The sequence below is a fragment of the Hyperoodon ampullatus genome, assembly GCF_949752795.1.
Source record: "Hyperoodon ampullatus genome assembly, chromosome: 1".
NCBI classification, from domain to species: Eukaryota; Metazoa; Chordata; class Mammalia; order Artiodactyla; family Ziphiidae; genus Hyperoodon; species Hyperoodon ampullatus.
Window position 1 is genome coordinate 220551223 of NC_136914.1, and position 16361 is coordinate 220567583.

At 52.8% G+C, this 16361-nt stretch overlaps 1 protein-coding gene across 1 annotated transcript in view; it reads left to right on the forward strand.

The window, feature by feature from the left end:
* Positions 1 to 1050: 1050 nt before the first annotated feature.
* LOC307058593 (scavenger receptor cysteine-rich domain-containing protein DMBT1-like) overlaps positions 1051 to 16361 on the forward strand; it is a gene marked incomplete at both ends in the record, with an annotated part of 34269 nt that continues 18958 nt past the window's right edge. Inside the window, 9 exons of the mRNA XM_079712117.1 lie at positions 1051 to 1117; positions 3433 to 3624; positions 3708 to 3763; positions 5856 to 5914; positions 6868 to 6897; positions 7748 to 7789; positions 8072 to 8214; positions 8996 to 9339; positions 11018 to 11405. Of these exons, the coding sequence (XP_079568243.1) occupies positions 1051 to 1117; positions 3433 to 3624; positions 3708 to 3763; positions 5856 to 5914; positions 6868 to 6897; positions 7748 to 7789; positions 8072 to 8214; positions 8996 to 9339; positions 11018 to 11405 (1321 nt within the window). The remainder of the gene's footprint in view (positions 1118 to 3432; positions 3625 to 3707; positions 3764 to 5855; positions 5915 to 6867; positions 6898 to 7747; positions 7790 to 8071; positions 8215 to 8995; positions 9340 to 11017; positions 11406 to 16361) is intronic.

Genomic DNA, 16361 nt, shown 5'->3' on the forward strand with positions numbered 1-16361 from the left:
GCAAGCGACAGAAGATACGTGTATATATTTTAAGGGCTACCCTTTTAAACTTATTTTTTCTTAATGTCTGTATTTTGCTTAATGTCAAGTAAATGCAGGTTTTTTAACATTTTCCCAAATGGTTATTGGCTACATCATAAGTCTGACTTGTTGATGTAAAGACTTTTCCATAAGTGAATTGCTGACATTGAACTTTTACACATCTTTCACCATGGCTTCGACATCCATGCCACCTCATTTGGCCAGAAGAGGTCCTACCAGGGATCCTTCTAAACAGGAGAAGTCCCTGCAGGGACTCAGGGTCCAATGGAAAGATAGACATTAATCTCTGAGCACACAGTTACAACTACAGCTGTGATGGGTGCTGCAGCAAGAGGTCCAGAGCAAGAGAGACATTGTCAAGCCATCAGAGAGAGCAGCCCCGAGGAAGTCACAGGTGAACTGAGGTCTGGGGCTGATGGTGGAGTTAGCCAGACAGAGGAGGAAGGAAGAGTGTTATTCTGTTATTCATTGGCACTGTTGCCAGGAACTTGAGGGAACAGATACAGACTTAGGTTGACAGTAGCCACCCTCCCCCTGCAGTCAGATACTCCCCCCTCCCCATGCTTAGTCATCCTTATATCATGTAGCTAACCAGCGTAGTGTGCTGATGGGAGGTTATCTCTAGGTCCCATTCCCCAAACTGTGCCTTTGATACATTTTCTGAAGCTGTAGAAAAAAAAGGCTTCTGATCAACAAAGTTTAGAAGTGTCATCTGCCATTGGTGGTAGAACACCGTTTGTCTTTTGGGGCAAATGGGTGAAGAGCTGGTGTGTGGGCAGCTGCAGTCAGACTCGGTCCTTGTCTGCTTTCCAAGTCCTCGTCTAAATCTGCATGGAGATGATGGAGGCAAATCCAGAGATGTATCCATGAGCACATCTGCCGGATGCTCATCCTTGGTCATGTCTCACACCGACGCATCAAGCAGTGAGCAGTCGGGCACAGTCTCCACTTTGTGCTCCTCTGTCCCTCCGTACCATCCCCTTAGGCCAGACATCCTCCCCTTCGTCCATGGAGAGGGCCCAGACAAGGCTCCCATCCACAGAGTCCTTCAACTTCACTGAGATAGATGCGTTCTGTATGGCAGAAAAGATAGTACCTGAGAGCGTGAAATAAGCTGGGTGCTTCCTGAGCATAGATCACATCCTGGGACTGTAACTAGTGTTAGAGGGCCTGGTAAGGAGACATGTACTGTATTACATCTAATATTACTGAACACCCCAGATCCAACCCACTTGTTTTAAAGGTCTATGGCAAAACCCCAAACACTTTCAGCAAGAATGCTGCAGGCACAGAAACCCAACATTGAACCACAGCACCCCATGGCATGATTGTGAGGTGAACTTCAAGCCAGTTTCTGTGACTGTAGATCATTTACAAACAGCAGAATCGCCTAAGATGAATTTGATTTCTTTCTAGATCTGTGGGTTCTCCACACCACAGATGATGGTAAGATATTTTTTCTTTATTTGTCTTCCCCGGGGTTTTGCTCGCTGGCTGGGTCGGCCAGGGTTACTTGAGGCTGAGTGCTATCTTGGCCACAGAGCAAGTGCCTGCCCTTTAGAACGCAGGGATGGAGAGGGAGGGGTCAAGGGTCCAGAGATCCTCTGCGTGTCCCAGACACACGCTCAGCCAGTTTTGTCTGTTATTCACCTTCCTTCTTCTGTCTGCCTCTCAGTCATTCATTGCATGAGATTACCTTCAGCTTGGTGTCAGGAGACAGAGGTGAAAACAAAATCAGTGCCTCTTCTCACCATGACTGTCAGTTCTATCAAAGATAGCTAACATCTCCCAAGCATTTGCTTTGTACCCTGCACAAAATTATTTTCATACACCAAATGAGTTAATGTATAAAAAAGCATTTAAAAGACTGGCTGATGCATAATAAGTGCTCACCTAATGCACATAGTAAGTGCTATTATCATGAAGTCTTTCCAACAACACTTTGAGGGAAGTAGTATCATCACCTTCCTTGTGCAGATGGGGAAACCGGGGCATTGTTAGGTAACTTCTCAAGTTCTTTGTCTAAGGTCACATGGTGGGTCAGTGGCCGGGCAGAGATTTGAACCCAGAACAGGTGCCTTTGCCTCTGTCCAGGATTCTTTCTAAATGTATCATCTCTTCTCCTCTGCTCAGTGAGAATATGCACACTTTGCACCAAATTTGATACGTCAGGGTCTTTCATGTGCTCACTTAGGGCAGCTGACCCTGCCATTGGGTCTTAGCTGTTTTGAGGCCAATCCCTGCCCTTTCAGAGCATGCCCTGAGAGTCCAGAAATGGCCTGGAAGGGACTTGAGGGACAGCTTTCTGGTGATTGACCTCCAGCAAGGCACAGGCCGAGGCTGAGATCTCTTCTGCAGGGACTTTTCACAGGAGTGACCAGAAGGGGACAGCAGGAGGGGCTAAGGGAGCCCAGAATGCACCTTGGGAAAACCCAACAGATAGTCCATTTGGCCTTTCCTCTCTCTTTCCCCGACCCCTACCCTGATAACAGCCATGAGCGCCACCTGCCCCTTTCTCTTCCATCCCATTCTAACCTCTCTGATCACTCCCCGACCCAAAATTTCTCATAACCTCAGACTAACCGCTGACAAGGCTCCTGTTGTCAGGACGCTGGGCTGGATCCCTCAAAACCTGCTGCCTGTTTTCCTTGTGTCATCAGCATGGGTGATTGCACAGGACCATGGCAGGCAGGAACACGGTGCCCTGTCTGGGGGAGACAGATGAATCAGCTCAGCACAGGAACTGGCACAGAGTAAGCACCTCAGGAATGCTGGTTAAGTCTGTGGGTGTGGATGGATTCGAGACAGGAAGGGCAGGGGCAGGGAGACGAATAGGCCGGCCCCTGGGGAAGGCCAAGCTCAAGGGACGGAAGACCTAACCTCGCAAAATGGCGGTGTAAAAACAGAAACACGACCTTGGAGACAGGCTGGGTATAAGGGATGGGGAGAAGGAGGGATCAAATATTACGCCCACATTTCTGACACAGTTAATGTGGAGCGTGATGACACTGCTGGTTCAGGTGGAGGAAAGAGCCTGTGCTCAGTGTGGCCGGGGTCGGCCGGGGGAAGGGATGGGATCTAGGAGGCCATTTGAAAACGTTGGTCCAGAGCTCGGGGCTGGGCTGCTCAGGGCTGCTCAGGGCTGGAGAGGTGGAATTGGGGGTCTTCTTCCTGGAAAGCTCTCTGAGTACATGAGGCCCTCCAGGTGGGGAAGAAAAGAGGGCTGAGATGGCGCTGGGGGAGCCGCCATATATAGGGTCCTGAGAGAGGAGAAACGTCGGTCCAGGAGAGGGGACAGTGGTCAGAGGACGGAGGGCCAAGGGTGCCGGCTGGTGAAAGCCGGGGCAGCAGAGAGTGTGACGGCAAGGGCTTTCCACCGTGTCCACGCAGGGTGGCCGGGGAATGGAGGTGACCAGTGTCAGGGCCAGGTGGAGCTCCTGTACCAAGGCTGCTGGGGCACCGTGTGTGACGACAGCTGGGACGCCTGGGATGCAGACGTTGTTTGCCCACAGCTCGGCTGTGGCCGTTCACTGCCGGCCATGAGTGGGACGCACCGGGACCCACCTGGTGGGACCCACCCTGGTCAGGGCTCAGGGGACGTTCTCACGGGCACCGTGCACTGCTTGGGAAGGGAGCATCCCCTGCCCCGCCCAGTTGCCCCACAGCAGGTGGTGTGACCGTGAACGTGGCCACGGGGAGCACGCTGGAGTCGGGCGCTCAGGTAGCGCAGACGTCACTGGCACTGTCACCTGTGCCACCCTGAGGACAGGGCTCCCGAGGTCCTCAGTGTCGTGACGCATACCCGGAACACTCTGCAGTTTACCTGTTCTACTCTTATTTGATGTTAGGGGGCAGGTGTCACTGTCCCTTCTCACAGATAAAGAAATGGAGTTTCAGAGAGGGCAGGCGACTTGCCTGAAGTCCTAAAGCTTCAGGCAAGTCGTCTGACGTGGTGGAGGTGGGTTTTAGTCTCGGCACTCCCAGAGCTTGCTGGTGCCGTCCCCTGGGGTGCACGATCCTGTGCACAGCATCACAGCCATCCCTGGCCTGGGATGACCAAACACCTTCCTAAGTGGTACCTTCTCATCCTTTTAAATGCAAGGAAGAAGGATTGGGGACTTTCGGTCTTTAAAACTTAAATCTCTACCAAAAGCAAACTAAGCAGTAACCAATATGTTCTCTTTATCGGTGATTAAATGACAAATGAAGGTTATTTACAGCCTCAGTGAAGAAGAGAAATTCTCCCTGACTTAACCTAGCAAATCCCAACGTTTCTCCTTTAAGCTCAGAGTGCTGGTGGGTCTTCTAGCACCAATGGGTCCTTTAATCCACAAAGAAGCCTCTAAGGATGTCACTCGTCTTGTGTGCCCCAAAGGGGTGTTTCTAGTCAAATTATCCATCTTTAGAGCAACCTCTGGCATTTACTATGTGGACTGCTGTGTGTACATACATGTCACTATGCACAGGATGTGACCATGATAATCCAGCTGTCACATGAGAGTGTGCTCCCCAAGAGAGCATGTCTGTCCAAGCAGTCACTTGGGAGCAGGTTATTTTGACATTTGGGGCTCCATCTTTGGAACCTGCCTTTCCTCCTAGCTGGGACCACATTGAGGAATATCTCAGTGATGGTAGGTATTGTCATTCGAGACTACATTTGAGCCATAGAAATAGGCAGTTGGTATTTGAAGTTTAATCTTGTGGATAGATTTGGGCTGTTCATCAAAGGGTGATATTTTGGATGGACATTGCGGAAGCATAGGAGGTGGTGAATGTCCGGAGCCAAGAAGGTCCCTGGTGGCCTCCAGCATTGAATGAGGGCTGACAGAGTGACAGAGAGATGGGTTCTGCTTCAGAAGGAAGACAGCCTTTGGGCAGTGGGCAGGGCTTCCAGATCTTTGCATCCAGCCCCTTTTCTGAGCCAAGGTGCAGGGGGTCAACCCACCTGGAGGAGAGCCAACATCGAATGACCTTTCCTTCTCTCCACTCTGTAGCTTTGTTTGTCACGGAGGAACCCTCAACAGCAAGTGCAGCAGAAGGTAAAGTTTGTTATGTGGGATCCCTGTGGGCTCATTACCTTCCTGCACCCAGAGGTCCATCTCTGATCCAGAAGAGGTGCACATGCTGTAAGAGATGGGGGTGCTCAGCTTTCAAGGGTGGGGACTTCTGAACAAGGCCTCAGGCCTGAAAAGGTGTCTCTTCCATGGACCTTGACTCTGAGAGATGGGAGGAATCAACCTGCAGAGGTATCTCCAAGGAGCTCCAAGATGGAGCTTGGTGTTCTGTCTCCAAGAGGGCCTTAGTGCCCATGCTCAGAGCCTACCGTGGGGTCCTCACTAATGCATGTTGACCTCTGGTCAGGCTAGGGTCCTGGGTCCCTGGCTGCACAGCCTGCAGAGGCAGGTGCATACCTGCTGAGGGGGCCACATCTTCTGTGCCCTTTCCTGAGCCCATATGAGGCCACATTTATTTCTTTTCACTATACAAGAACAATGACCCTTCAGCCTGTGGACATCAGAGGTCCTGTAAACCCCCCTGGGGATACCCCAAGGAGGAGAGCTGGGAGGTCAGTCAGTAGAGCATGAGATTCTGGCAGCCTGGGCTTGGGGAAGGAAAGTCTCTGTTCATTTCCCTGTGATGAAGGTTAACTCATGGCCATGTTCAAAGTGACCCACTGCCCAGGGAATGGTAGCCATTAAAAATGGTGTGAGTCTGGAACCGGCCTTAGGCCTGTGACCTCAAGAGAGACACGAGGCGGTGTTCTTGTGCCGTCCTCATCCCCCTTTGCCCCTGTGGTGCCCCTTCTGTGCAAGGTGTCTGATCTGCCTTCTCTCTCTCCCAGCTTCCTGGACCCAGGCCACGTCCCTGCCAAGTGAGTCCTGCTGCCTCTTGACTCTGGGGTGATCCCTCCCTCCCCACTCACCTCCACAGACTCCAACCAGGAGCCCCAGGGGGGGCGAGTGGACGTTTGCCACCTCTCAGTACCTGCCCTGGTCACTCTAGAGTGAGCAGACGCTGCCAGAGGAGCCATAGCAGAAGGATCCTTGGGTCTGGCTCAGAGATTTAAGGACATTGTGGCTACACAGTGTCTCCCCAGAGCTTTGGGTGACAAGGAGACCTGTCCTGGGGTCATTTCTGCTCGAAAGCATTGTCTAGACCAAGAGTTATGTGTGCCGGGAGAACAGGGCTGTTTCATGTCCCACGCCCCTGGCGGAGTCTAGGGGATGCTATTACCAAAAGGGAAAGGTGCCCTTGATGGCTTACAGACTGGGGTCCTCTCATAGCCGACTCAGTCAACAGAGTTCCAGTGTAAAAGGTGCACGTGTGAGTGCGGTGCACACAGTTGAGAAGGCGGAGGCGTACGGGAGGGGGTGGCTGTGTGGATTGGTAACGAGCCTGCTAGGATACTGGGGCAGGAGCTGGACCCCAGGCAGAAACTCTGGGGTGCCTGGATGAGCCTCACCCTCATTGCAGCTGGGCTGGTGGACTTGGGGTCCTACCCTAACCGCTGGGGCTCATCCTTGCTGTTCCCACAGGGAGTTAAGGCGGAAGCTCCGGCGGCCAGTCGCACTGGTGGCCGGTCGTAGGCATACCAGGGACTTTCATAACCAGGAAAGTAAGCCCTCAGGTCCAGGCGGTCAGGCACAGGCAGTGAGACACAACGAGGAGCCCCAGTGGACTGAGTCGTCGATGGTGGGCACACACTCTCCACGCGGAGGCCCTAAGAAAAGCCTCAGCAACGTGCGAAGGCTGAGCTTCTTCCACCTGGGATCCCAGTGGGACCCCTGTGTGCTTTGTGTCTGACTTTCCTTGTCTTTCTCGCAGCTGCTTGGCCCCAGTCCACCGCCTGGCCCAGTGAGGCTCCGGCGACCTTCCTCTGGATGTCCCTTTACTCCCTGCCCATCCCCCATTCTTCTCCCCTCTGGGGGAATCGCTGTACTTTGCAGAACCTGGAGGGACACATCCTTGCCCCTCCCCTGCTCAGTCTCCCAGCTGATTCTTCTTAACTAGACATGGGGTTTCCAACACTCCCGCCTTCCCATTGATCCATCTGAGTTGTCACGTCCTGTCCTTGATACTGTCTCAGAGATTGTCACCTGCAGGTTCAGAGAACCAAGAATGAGTTCCACCACTCTAGGCCCTGCTACATCCCAGCTGAGGAGAGTTTTGTGGGAGAAGGAAGGTTGATAATCACTGACCTTCTGTTGATGGGACATGAGAGCAGGGAGGAGTGCCTGCATCCCTCACTCCGGGCCACACCTCAGATCCAACAGGGCCACACCTGCAACCGGACGTGGCAGGGACAGTGCCCAGGAGATGGAGGGTCATAAGGGACTGCAGTGCTCTGGGTGCCAGGGACCGTGATTGGCTCCAGCTTCACCCCCTGACTTTTCTGTCCACTTCTGCCTCTGGACAACCCCACAGATGTGCCAGTGCGGACAAGGCTCATGGAAGGGAGGTGGCAAAGGTTTTCTCACGGGAAGGAGAACATGCCAGGCTTAGAGAGGTGGAGGGAGCCGGCTGACCTCAGACAGGGCCGTTGTCCCAGAGGAGCTAGCTGAGCAGGAGGCTTGCTCAGCAAACACAGGGAGCAAGCGGCAGGTTCCAGATGTGGAACTGGTGTCATCATGCTGGGTCAAAGTTTTGCCAAGTCTTCCTTCCTGTGCTGTCTAACTCTGACCTTTCCCTTTGTTGCCACTTCCAGCCTCCTGGCAGCCTTTATCCACACGTGCTCCGTCATCAACAGGTAAATATTCCTATCCACCTCCCTGGGGCTTATTTTCTGCTTCTGGATAAACTGGGGGTTTGGATGTGACAGGAGGAGGTTCAGGGTGTGGCCGTCCATATCCTTGTGCCTGTGAGTGAAGCAAGAGTCTCTGGAGGCCAGGTCTGAGGTCCGATCTTAGTGGACTGGTGAGCTGTGTCCTGTGGGATCAGGTCCAGATGCTCAGGAAAGCTTTTCCTCCAGGTGGTCAGTGTGGGCTCTGGATGCCTCTCCATCCTGCTGGTACCTCTCCCGGTCTCTCAGGCCATGGATGGCTGTCCAGCCCGAGGGGTTGGGTGTAAAGTGCCTGAACTGCTTCTGTGTGGCCCGGTCCCGTCATCTCCAGGGGCGCGGCCAGAACCCAGGGAGAACCACCCGGGAGCCAAGAAGCTACCAAAACGGGGATGGTCTTGGCCTTCTTCCTGCGACCATGACGCTCTAGCCTGGTTGTATCCTGGGTGGGTTGGGGTTACCTTTGTGCTTGCCTCCTCTTGGAGTGATGGGCTATGCCTCTGCATTTGAGCATCTTCAGACTTGGGCAGAATAGGAATCTCTGCTCCCTTCCCTGTGATGAAGATTAACTCCTGGGCATAAAAGAAAGTTGATTGCTGCCCAGGAGAGAGTCACAGTCCGGAAGTCCCCTGAGTCTGGAACCGGCCTTAGGCCTGTGACCTCAGGAGAGACATGAGGCGCTGTCCTTGTGCTGCCCTCTAGGGACTGAATGGACTGAGAGAAAAAGCGTAGCTCAGTCCAAAGCAGAAGGTTCTATCAAAGAGCCCCGTGGGGGGCCTCCCTGGTGGCGCAGTGGTTGAGAGTCTGCCTGCCGGTGCAGGGGATACGGGTTCGTGCCCCGGTCTGGGAGGATCCCATGTGCCGCGGAGCGGCTGGGCCCGTGAGCCATGGCTGCTGAGCCTGTGCGTCCGGAGCCTGTGCTCCGCAACGGGAGAGGCCACAGCAGTGAGAGGCCCGCGTACCACAAAAAAAAAAAAAAAAAAAAAAAAAAAAAAAAAAAAAAAAAGAGCCCCGTGGGGCTAAATGATGATGACCAGGCTCAGTCAGGTCCTTCGGAAGGAGAACATTACCTTGAACTCAGAAGTCTTTCCCTGGAAGGATTCTGAATCTCGTTCGGTCCTCAGGACCTCTTCCTCTGGAAGACACAGGAGAGTGCATTTTCTCGTCTCCTTCCAGGAACTGAATCAGGTTTGGCCCTGAGGCTGGTGAATGGAGGTGACAGGTGTCAGGGCCGAGTGGAGGTCCTGTACCGAGGCTCCTGGGGCACCGTGTGTGACGACAGCTGGGACATCAACGACGCCGATGTGGTCTGCAGGCAGCTGGGCTGTGGTCGGGCCACGTCAGCCCCAGGAAGTGCCCGGTATGGTCAGGGCTCAGGGCCGATCGTCCTGGATGACGTGGGCTGCTCGGGGCACGAGAGCTACCTGTGGAGCTGCCCTCACAGGGGCTGGAACACACACAACTGTGGACACGGCGAGGACGCCAGTGTCGTCTGCTCAGGTTGGTCTCAGATAAGCTGGGTGTCCCTCTCTGGGGGTGTGGTTCCCATCTGACACTCTGATCTCCTCTCAGAGCATTTTCTACATTTCTCGCTTCCTTAAATCACCATGTCTCTCTGCTGAGAATTAGTATGTGCATGTTATTGTGTGTGTGTTTTTTTTTTTTTTTTTCCGGTACGCGGGCCCCTCACTGCTGTGGCCTCTCCCATTGCGGAGCGCACGTTCTGGTCGCACAGGCTCAGCGGCCATGGCTCACGGGCCCAGCCGCTCCGCGGCACGTGGGTACTTCCCGGACCGGGGCACAAACCCGTGTCCCCTGCATCGGCAGGTGGACTCCCAAACACTGCGCCACCAGGGAAGCCCAGTATGAGCTTTTTGACAAGCTCCCAGGCATGTAGCTGATGAATGAGAACAAAGAACCAAACTGAAAGTGACTTGAAGCCTTTTTTCTCCATGCCACAGTGCAAGGCAGAGGCAAAAGAGGCTAGTTCTGTCATGAGATCTCTGAGGGGGGTCATGGCCTAGGACTGCAGGTGGCCCAGGGTTTGGTTCCTGAGTCCTGGACAGTAGCCCCTCCAGGGAACTGGGATGCACTCTCTGGGCACCAGTGCTGTCGTGTGCAGGGCAGTGACCCCTGTGTGGCCTGCCAGGCACAGCCTTGTCACCACCTACAGTCGAGCCTGACAGATCTCACACGGGATTTGGACGTGGAGCTGGACCCCTCAGTCTTGCTTCCTCAGTGAGCCCATAAATGCCATGAGGCTGATGACAGGTTTGGGTCCACTCAGTCATCTAGACACAGAGCTAATCACCTTGACATTGGAAATAAGGGATCCTGGGCTGCCTGGACGTCTCAGGAGAAGCAGCACTGGGGGGTGTGGACGGCAGAGGTCCCACCCCATGTGGCGGGGCACAGTCTGGACTGAGAGTCTCACGTGCTCAGCGTCGTCCCCCTTTGCCCCTGTGGTGCCCCTTCTGTGCAAGGTGTCTGATCTGCCTTCTCTCTCTCCCAGCTTCCGGGCCCCAGTCCACGCTCCTGCCAGGTGAGGCCTGCTGCCTCTTGACTCTGGGGTGTCCACTCCCTCCCCACTCACCTGCACAGACACCAACCAGGAGCCCCACGAGCCCTAGAGGGACTCTGAACAGCCTGCTACCAATAGACGCCTTGTCCCTAAGCATGTCCATGTGCTCTGATGATTTTCAGGGGGTGCATGGCTTGTTCAAGACTCAGCATAAGTTTGGGGTTTGAAAATGACATGAGTAAGTGCTAAGCAGAAAAGTAGTCTTCAGAATAACCTTGGGCCAGATGGAGTGGGTGCCCATGTGGGAGGGAACATCTGCAGGTGGCTCCTTGGCGGGGTCTGGGAAGCTGTCTCAGGTGGGCTCCTGCTGCAGGGGCTCAAGTTCATCCCAGTGGTCCCTGGGGCTACAGGCTGTGGGCTTCCCCTCTTCCCACCTCCTTCCCAAGGCTGGGATCAGCCACTGAATTGCTGGGCCTTGTGGGGAACCCATCAGAGAACATGCGTAGCTCAGTCCACAGCCGAGGGTTCTATCAAACAGCCCCGTGGGGATACATGATGATGACCAGGCTCAGTCAGGTCCTCCGGAAGGAGAACATTACCTTGAACTCAGAAGTCTTTCCCTGGAAGGATTCTGAATCTCGTTCGGTCCACACGACCTGTTCCTTCGGAAGACACAGGAGAGTGCATTTTCCCGTCTCCTTCCAGGACCTGAATCAGGATTGGCCCTGAGGCTGGTGAATGGAGGTGACAGGTGTCAGGGCCGGGTGGAAGTCCTGTACCGAGGCTCCTGGGGCACCGTGTGTGACGACAGCTGGGACATCAATGACGCCGATGTGGTCTGCAGGCAGCTGGGCTGTGGCCGGGCCACGTCGGCCCCAGGAAGTGCCCGGTATGGTCAGGGCTCAGGGCCGATCGTCCTGGATGACGTGCGCTGCTCGGGGCACGAGAGCTACCTGTGGAGCTGCCCTCACAGGGGCTGGAACACACACAACTGCGGACACGGCGAGGACGCCAGTGTCGTCTGCTCAGGTTGGTCTCAAATAAGCTGGGTGTCCCTCTCTGGGGGTGTGGTTTCCTTCTGACACTCTGATCTCCTCTCAGAGCATTTTCTACATTTCTCGCTTCCTTAAATCACCTTGTCTCTCTGCTAAGAATTAGTATGAGCTTTATGCCAAGCTGCCAGCCATGTAGCTGGTGAATGAGAACAAAGAACCAAACTGAAAGTGACTTGAAGCCTTTTTTCTCCATGCCACAGTACAAGGCAGAGGCAAAAGAGGCTAGTTCGGTCACGAGGTCTGTGAATGGAGGTCATGGCCTAGGAGTGCAGGTGGCCGAGGGTTTGGTTCCTGAGTCCTGGATGGTAGCCCCTCCAGGGAACTGGGATGCACTGTCTGGGTGCCAAGTCTGCCATGTGCAGGACTGTGGCCCCTGTGTGGCCTGCCAGGCACAGCCTTCTCATCACCTACGGTCGGGCCGGACAGATCTCACTCGGGATTTGGACCTGTAACTGGACACCTCAGTCTTGCTCCCTCAATGCGCCCATAAATGCTGTGAGGCTTTTGACTGGTTTGGGTCCACTCAGTCCTCTAGACACAGAGCTGATGACCGTGACGTTGGAAATAAGCGATGTTGGGCTGCCTGGACCCTTCGGTCTGGCTGACTGTAGAGCAGTTCCACAGTAGTTTGAACTCTCACAACTGTGGGCACCACACGGCTGCCAGTTTTATCTGCTCAGCTTGGCTTCCAAGTCATTGAGCTTCTATTTTAGTGTGTTTTTTTCCAGAAAAGGGCTCTTTGTGCTGGGCTCCCCTCACTCTGAACTTCCCTGAAGGATGGGCAGTTTCCCTGAATGTATCACCCATATACCTTGGTCCCTGAATGTCTTGGGTCTGGTGTAGCACCTTCCTTAGTGGACCACCAGGGCAGAGAAGGGTGAATACAGGTTGCAAAAACAAATTCCCTACAAACCATTTTCATTGTGGAGCCTGATGTATGAGTTTGAGGTTTGCTCTTCAGCTCTCCTGGACAACTCCCATGGTGCCCTTCTCACGCCCTGGAGGGTAGGGGCCAGGCACTCAGCATCTCTCTCTCAGGAACGTGATGGGTGTGTTTCAGCACATACTGGGTGCTGAGGCTGATCATGTTTCCTCTTTCTTGCAGGTGCAGAAATCAACTACACTACCCCAGGTGAGTCACTGCGGCCCAACCCAAGACTCCTCTCCAGAATTCTCCCCTCTCAGGTGTCCAGAAGGAGGAGAAGTGCAGCCTCCTCCTATGGAGTGCTTTCCCTCTGAGGACTCTGGAGTCTGTTTCAGTGATAAGCTGAGTCCCCCAAACTATGGCTGTTACTCACCTCTGGCTGGAGGGCCCCTCTGGTCTCCGGCCACCGCTTGCTGCCAGTGCTCGTTCAGAGACGCTGTGGGGGAAGAGGTTTGGTTTTCTCGTTGTTTCCAATGAAAATAACTCCTAGTCATTCCATAGAGAACTGTGACCATGCTAGAAACATGGCCAAGGAACACTCCTACAAACGTTTGTCTGTTAAAGAATGCTTCACGTTGAGAGCAATCCCTCAAATATCTTTATGATACAGAGAAAATATCTGGTGCTAAATATGTTGGGAAGTGCTCCATACTCCGACCCTTTCTGGCCAGCCACAGTGTAAATTGGAATAGTCAAGGCTCTGAGAAGTCCTGCAGCAAGGAAAAGGATTTATTTTCTCCATCAAACTGATGACCATGGAATTAAAAAATGATCCAGCAGTATCCTAAAATCACTTCATTTTCTTTCTTGATCGGTGGCACCCATCCACTCCAACCACTCAGAGTAACTATCATATTTTTCCACCTGACCGAGAGGGCGTGGATTTCTTCTCCCCAGCCTTGGCTGCTGGTCCCCGAGCTGCAGTCATGGTGCTCGTTCTCCAAAGAGTTTGCCTCTCCTGCCTTTCCTGGCACGTGGCATCGCCTGCAGCTGATGTCCCAGCCCCTGGAGGGCTGGGCCTCTCTTTAGGCTCCTCTTTGCCCTTTAGTAGCTTGGCCAGCCTAAGATTCGGATCTCTGGTCAGTCCCTAGGCGAGGCTGCCCTCCTCCCCCGTGAAGACCCCACCCCTCCCCTTGGACACCAGACCCCGGCCAGTGCTGGCTGGCTGGAGCCTGCTTCATCTCCGAGCTCGGTGTGTAATCAGCAAGAGCTCCTGACTGGCTGCTCTTGAGCTGCTGCTGAACTCCCCCTCTGCCCCCCACCCCTGAGACCTTTCCTCTCCGTCCCCACCCTGCCCTCCTCACCACCTGGCTTCCTGAAGCAGCAGCAGCTTCCGGCTGCCCCTCCCCTCTGATGCATTCTCTGCGGTGCAGCTAGGGGCATCTTCACGAGATGCCAAGGTCAGTCCCAGTCTCGGGGACGGGCTCATTCCTCAGGAAATGGACACCAAGGTTGTAAGAACAAATTCCCCCAAACATTTTTTTGTGTGTAGACTGATATCTGAGGTTGAAGTTTCCTATTCAGCTCTCCTGGACAACTCCCAGGCCGCCTTTCTCAGGCCACAGAGGGGCTGGGCATTCAGCATCTCTCTCTCAGGAACCTGATGGGTTTCTTGCAGTGCCTTCTGGGTGCTGAGGCTGATCGTGTTTCCTCTTTCTTGCAGGCCCAGAAATCACCTCTACTACCCCAGGTGAGTCATTGCAGCCTAACCCAGCAAGGCTCCTCTCTGGAATTCTGCCCTCTCAGGTTTCCAGAAATAGAAGGAGAAAAGCATGCTCCTCCTGGGGAGTGATTACCCTCTGAGGACTCTGGAATCCGTTTCAGTGACCAGCCGAATTTCCAAGACCATGGCTGTCACTCATCTCGGGCTGGAAGGCCCCTCTGGTCTCCTGCCACCGCTTGCTGCCAGTGCTCGTTCAGAGAGACTGTGGAAGAAAAAGATTGTTTCCTCTGGTCATTTTGGATGAAAATAACTGTCCCAGTCATCCCATGGACAACTGTGACCATGTTAGAAGCATGGCCAAGTAGCAGTCTTACAAATGTTTGTCTGTTAAAGAATCCTTCACGTTGAGAGCAATCCCCCAAATGATCTTCTTGCTGATCTCACAGATGCAGCAGTGAGTAGTGGCATGAAGCGAGATCTTGATTCCCTGCCCAGGAATTGAACATGGGGAGCCTGGATGAAAACCAGGAATCCTAGGCACCACACCCCCTGGCTTTTGCCCCCAGTGAAACGCATTTCTCACGGAGGCAAAAACTGTAAAAACAGGCACAAAGTTTATTAGTAGAGACATAGCAGAACAACAAGTGGGAGAGCACACAGAGAAACTGTTAAGAGAGAAGCAGGGCAGAGATGCACACCCGGAGAGCAAGGGTGTGGGCGTCCCCCTAATGGGGAGGAACGCAGTGAAGCGGCAGGTAAGTCATTTATACAGGGCAGTTCTTCCGGGTCTCTGTTTACCTCTGGCCAATTATCTGGTTTCTTTTTCCACACCTGACCTGCCCTAGGACCCTCCCCACATGGTTGCGCAACTTTTTTCCAAGATGCATTCCAGCCCAGAGGCCTATGGGACGGCCTTAGCATCACCTATTATGGGGTGGCGCCCCCTCCTTTTTGACCCCCAAAGAGCCTTTCTGTGCATGTGCAATGTTTCCCTTGCCCCAAGGATGGGCAATGTATGACCTCTTGATCTTTTAACAGGGTTTAGCCCCTCTTTGTCCCTGCCATAAAAGTGTCCAGTGTTCAGTTATCTACCCCATTCCTGTTGTTGTTTCTTATATTGAAGTGCAGATCTCGAAATATAGATAGGAGTCTGGTCATAAATATGTAGTCCAGAGCCCGTTTGTCTCTTGCCTCAGGAAATGTAAACAGGGAGCTGGTAATGAATGTCTGGCCTGGAGTCCATCTTCTTCTCACCGCAGGAAGTGTGAACAGGAGGCCAGTTGTAAATGTCTAGCCTGGAGCCCATCTTTCTCCTGCCTCATTGCCATAGTGATAATATCTGGTGCCCAAGAAGGTGGGAAGTGCTATGTACTCCAGCCCATTTGGCCAGTCTCAGTGCAGGTGGGATGGTCAAGGCTCTGAGAAGTCCTGCAGTAAGGAAAAGGATTGACTTTCTCCATCAAACTGACAACCTGGAATTAAAGAATTATCCAGCAATATCCTAAAATCACTTCATTTTCTTTCTAGATTGGTGGCGTCCATCAGCTCTAATCACGGAAAGTAAGTGTCACATTTTTCCACCTGACCCCCCGGGCATGGGTTTCCTGTCCCCAGGCGTGGCTGTCTATGCAGCTAATGCCGACACATGCATAGCCCACCTCAACCTGCACACACAGCCCACCCAGGCTGCCCCACCACGTCCTGCCCCGGCCCTCACCCACAGCCAGCGTGCAGCCTGCACACTCTCAACCTCACTCTCCCCTGCTCGGTAGATGACTTCTGTTTTAACTAAGGAGATCACCTTCCCCTTCTTTTTTCTGAATGAGATAAGTGATTCTCAAAAACATAGACCTCATGGCTTTTATTTCTTGGAGTATCTCCAAAGCTTTGGGAGAAAGAAGGGGGATAAAGAATAAACGGATAGTTTCACAAATAATCATGCTTTTACAAGTATTTTTTACCTCCTGATATGGATGTAGTTCAGTAGGTTTCCATTGTTCTTAAGAAATGATATGGCTACTTTTCCTTGTCATTGTCTTCTCTTACCATCATTTTAAATAAATGCCCCTGTGATGAAGAATATTTTCATAAATAAATTTTGCATACCTCCTCAATATTTTTTAGGACAGAGATAGATTTACTGGCTAAATTTAATATAGTGCCTTGTACATAGAATGTACTGAAGAAATACTAACTCTTATTACGTTAAACATTTTACCATCTTTGCTTTGTGTATGGTCAAATCACCATTAAGAATGTTTGTACAATTACAGAAGAATGAAAAGGATATATTAATCTCCTCACTCAGGTATTAAATATCAAATACCGAATTAATGATATAATTACAGCGACAGGTGCTTCACAGGGAAAGTTCAGTG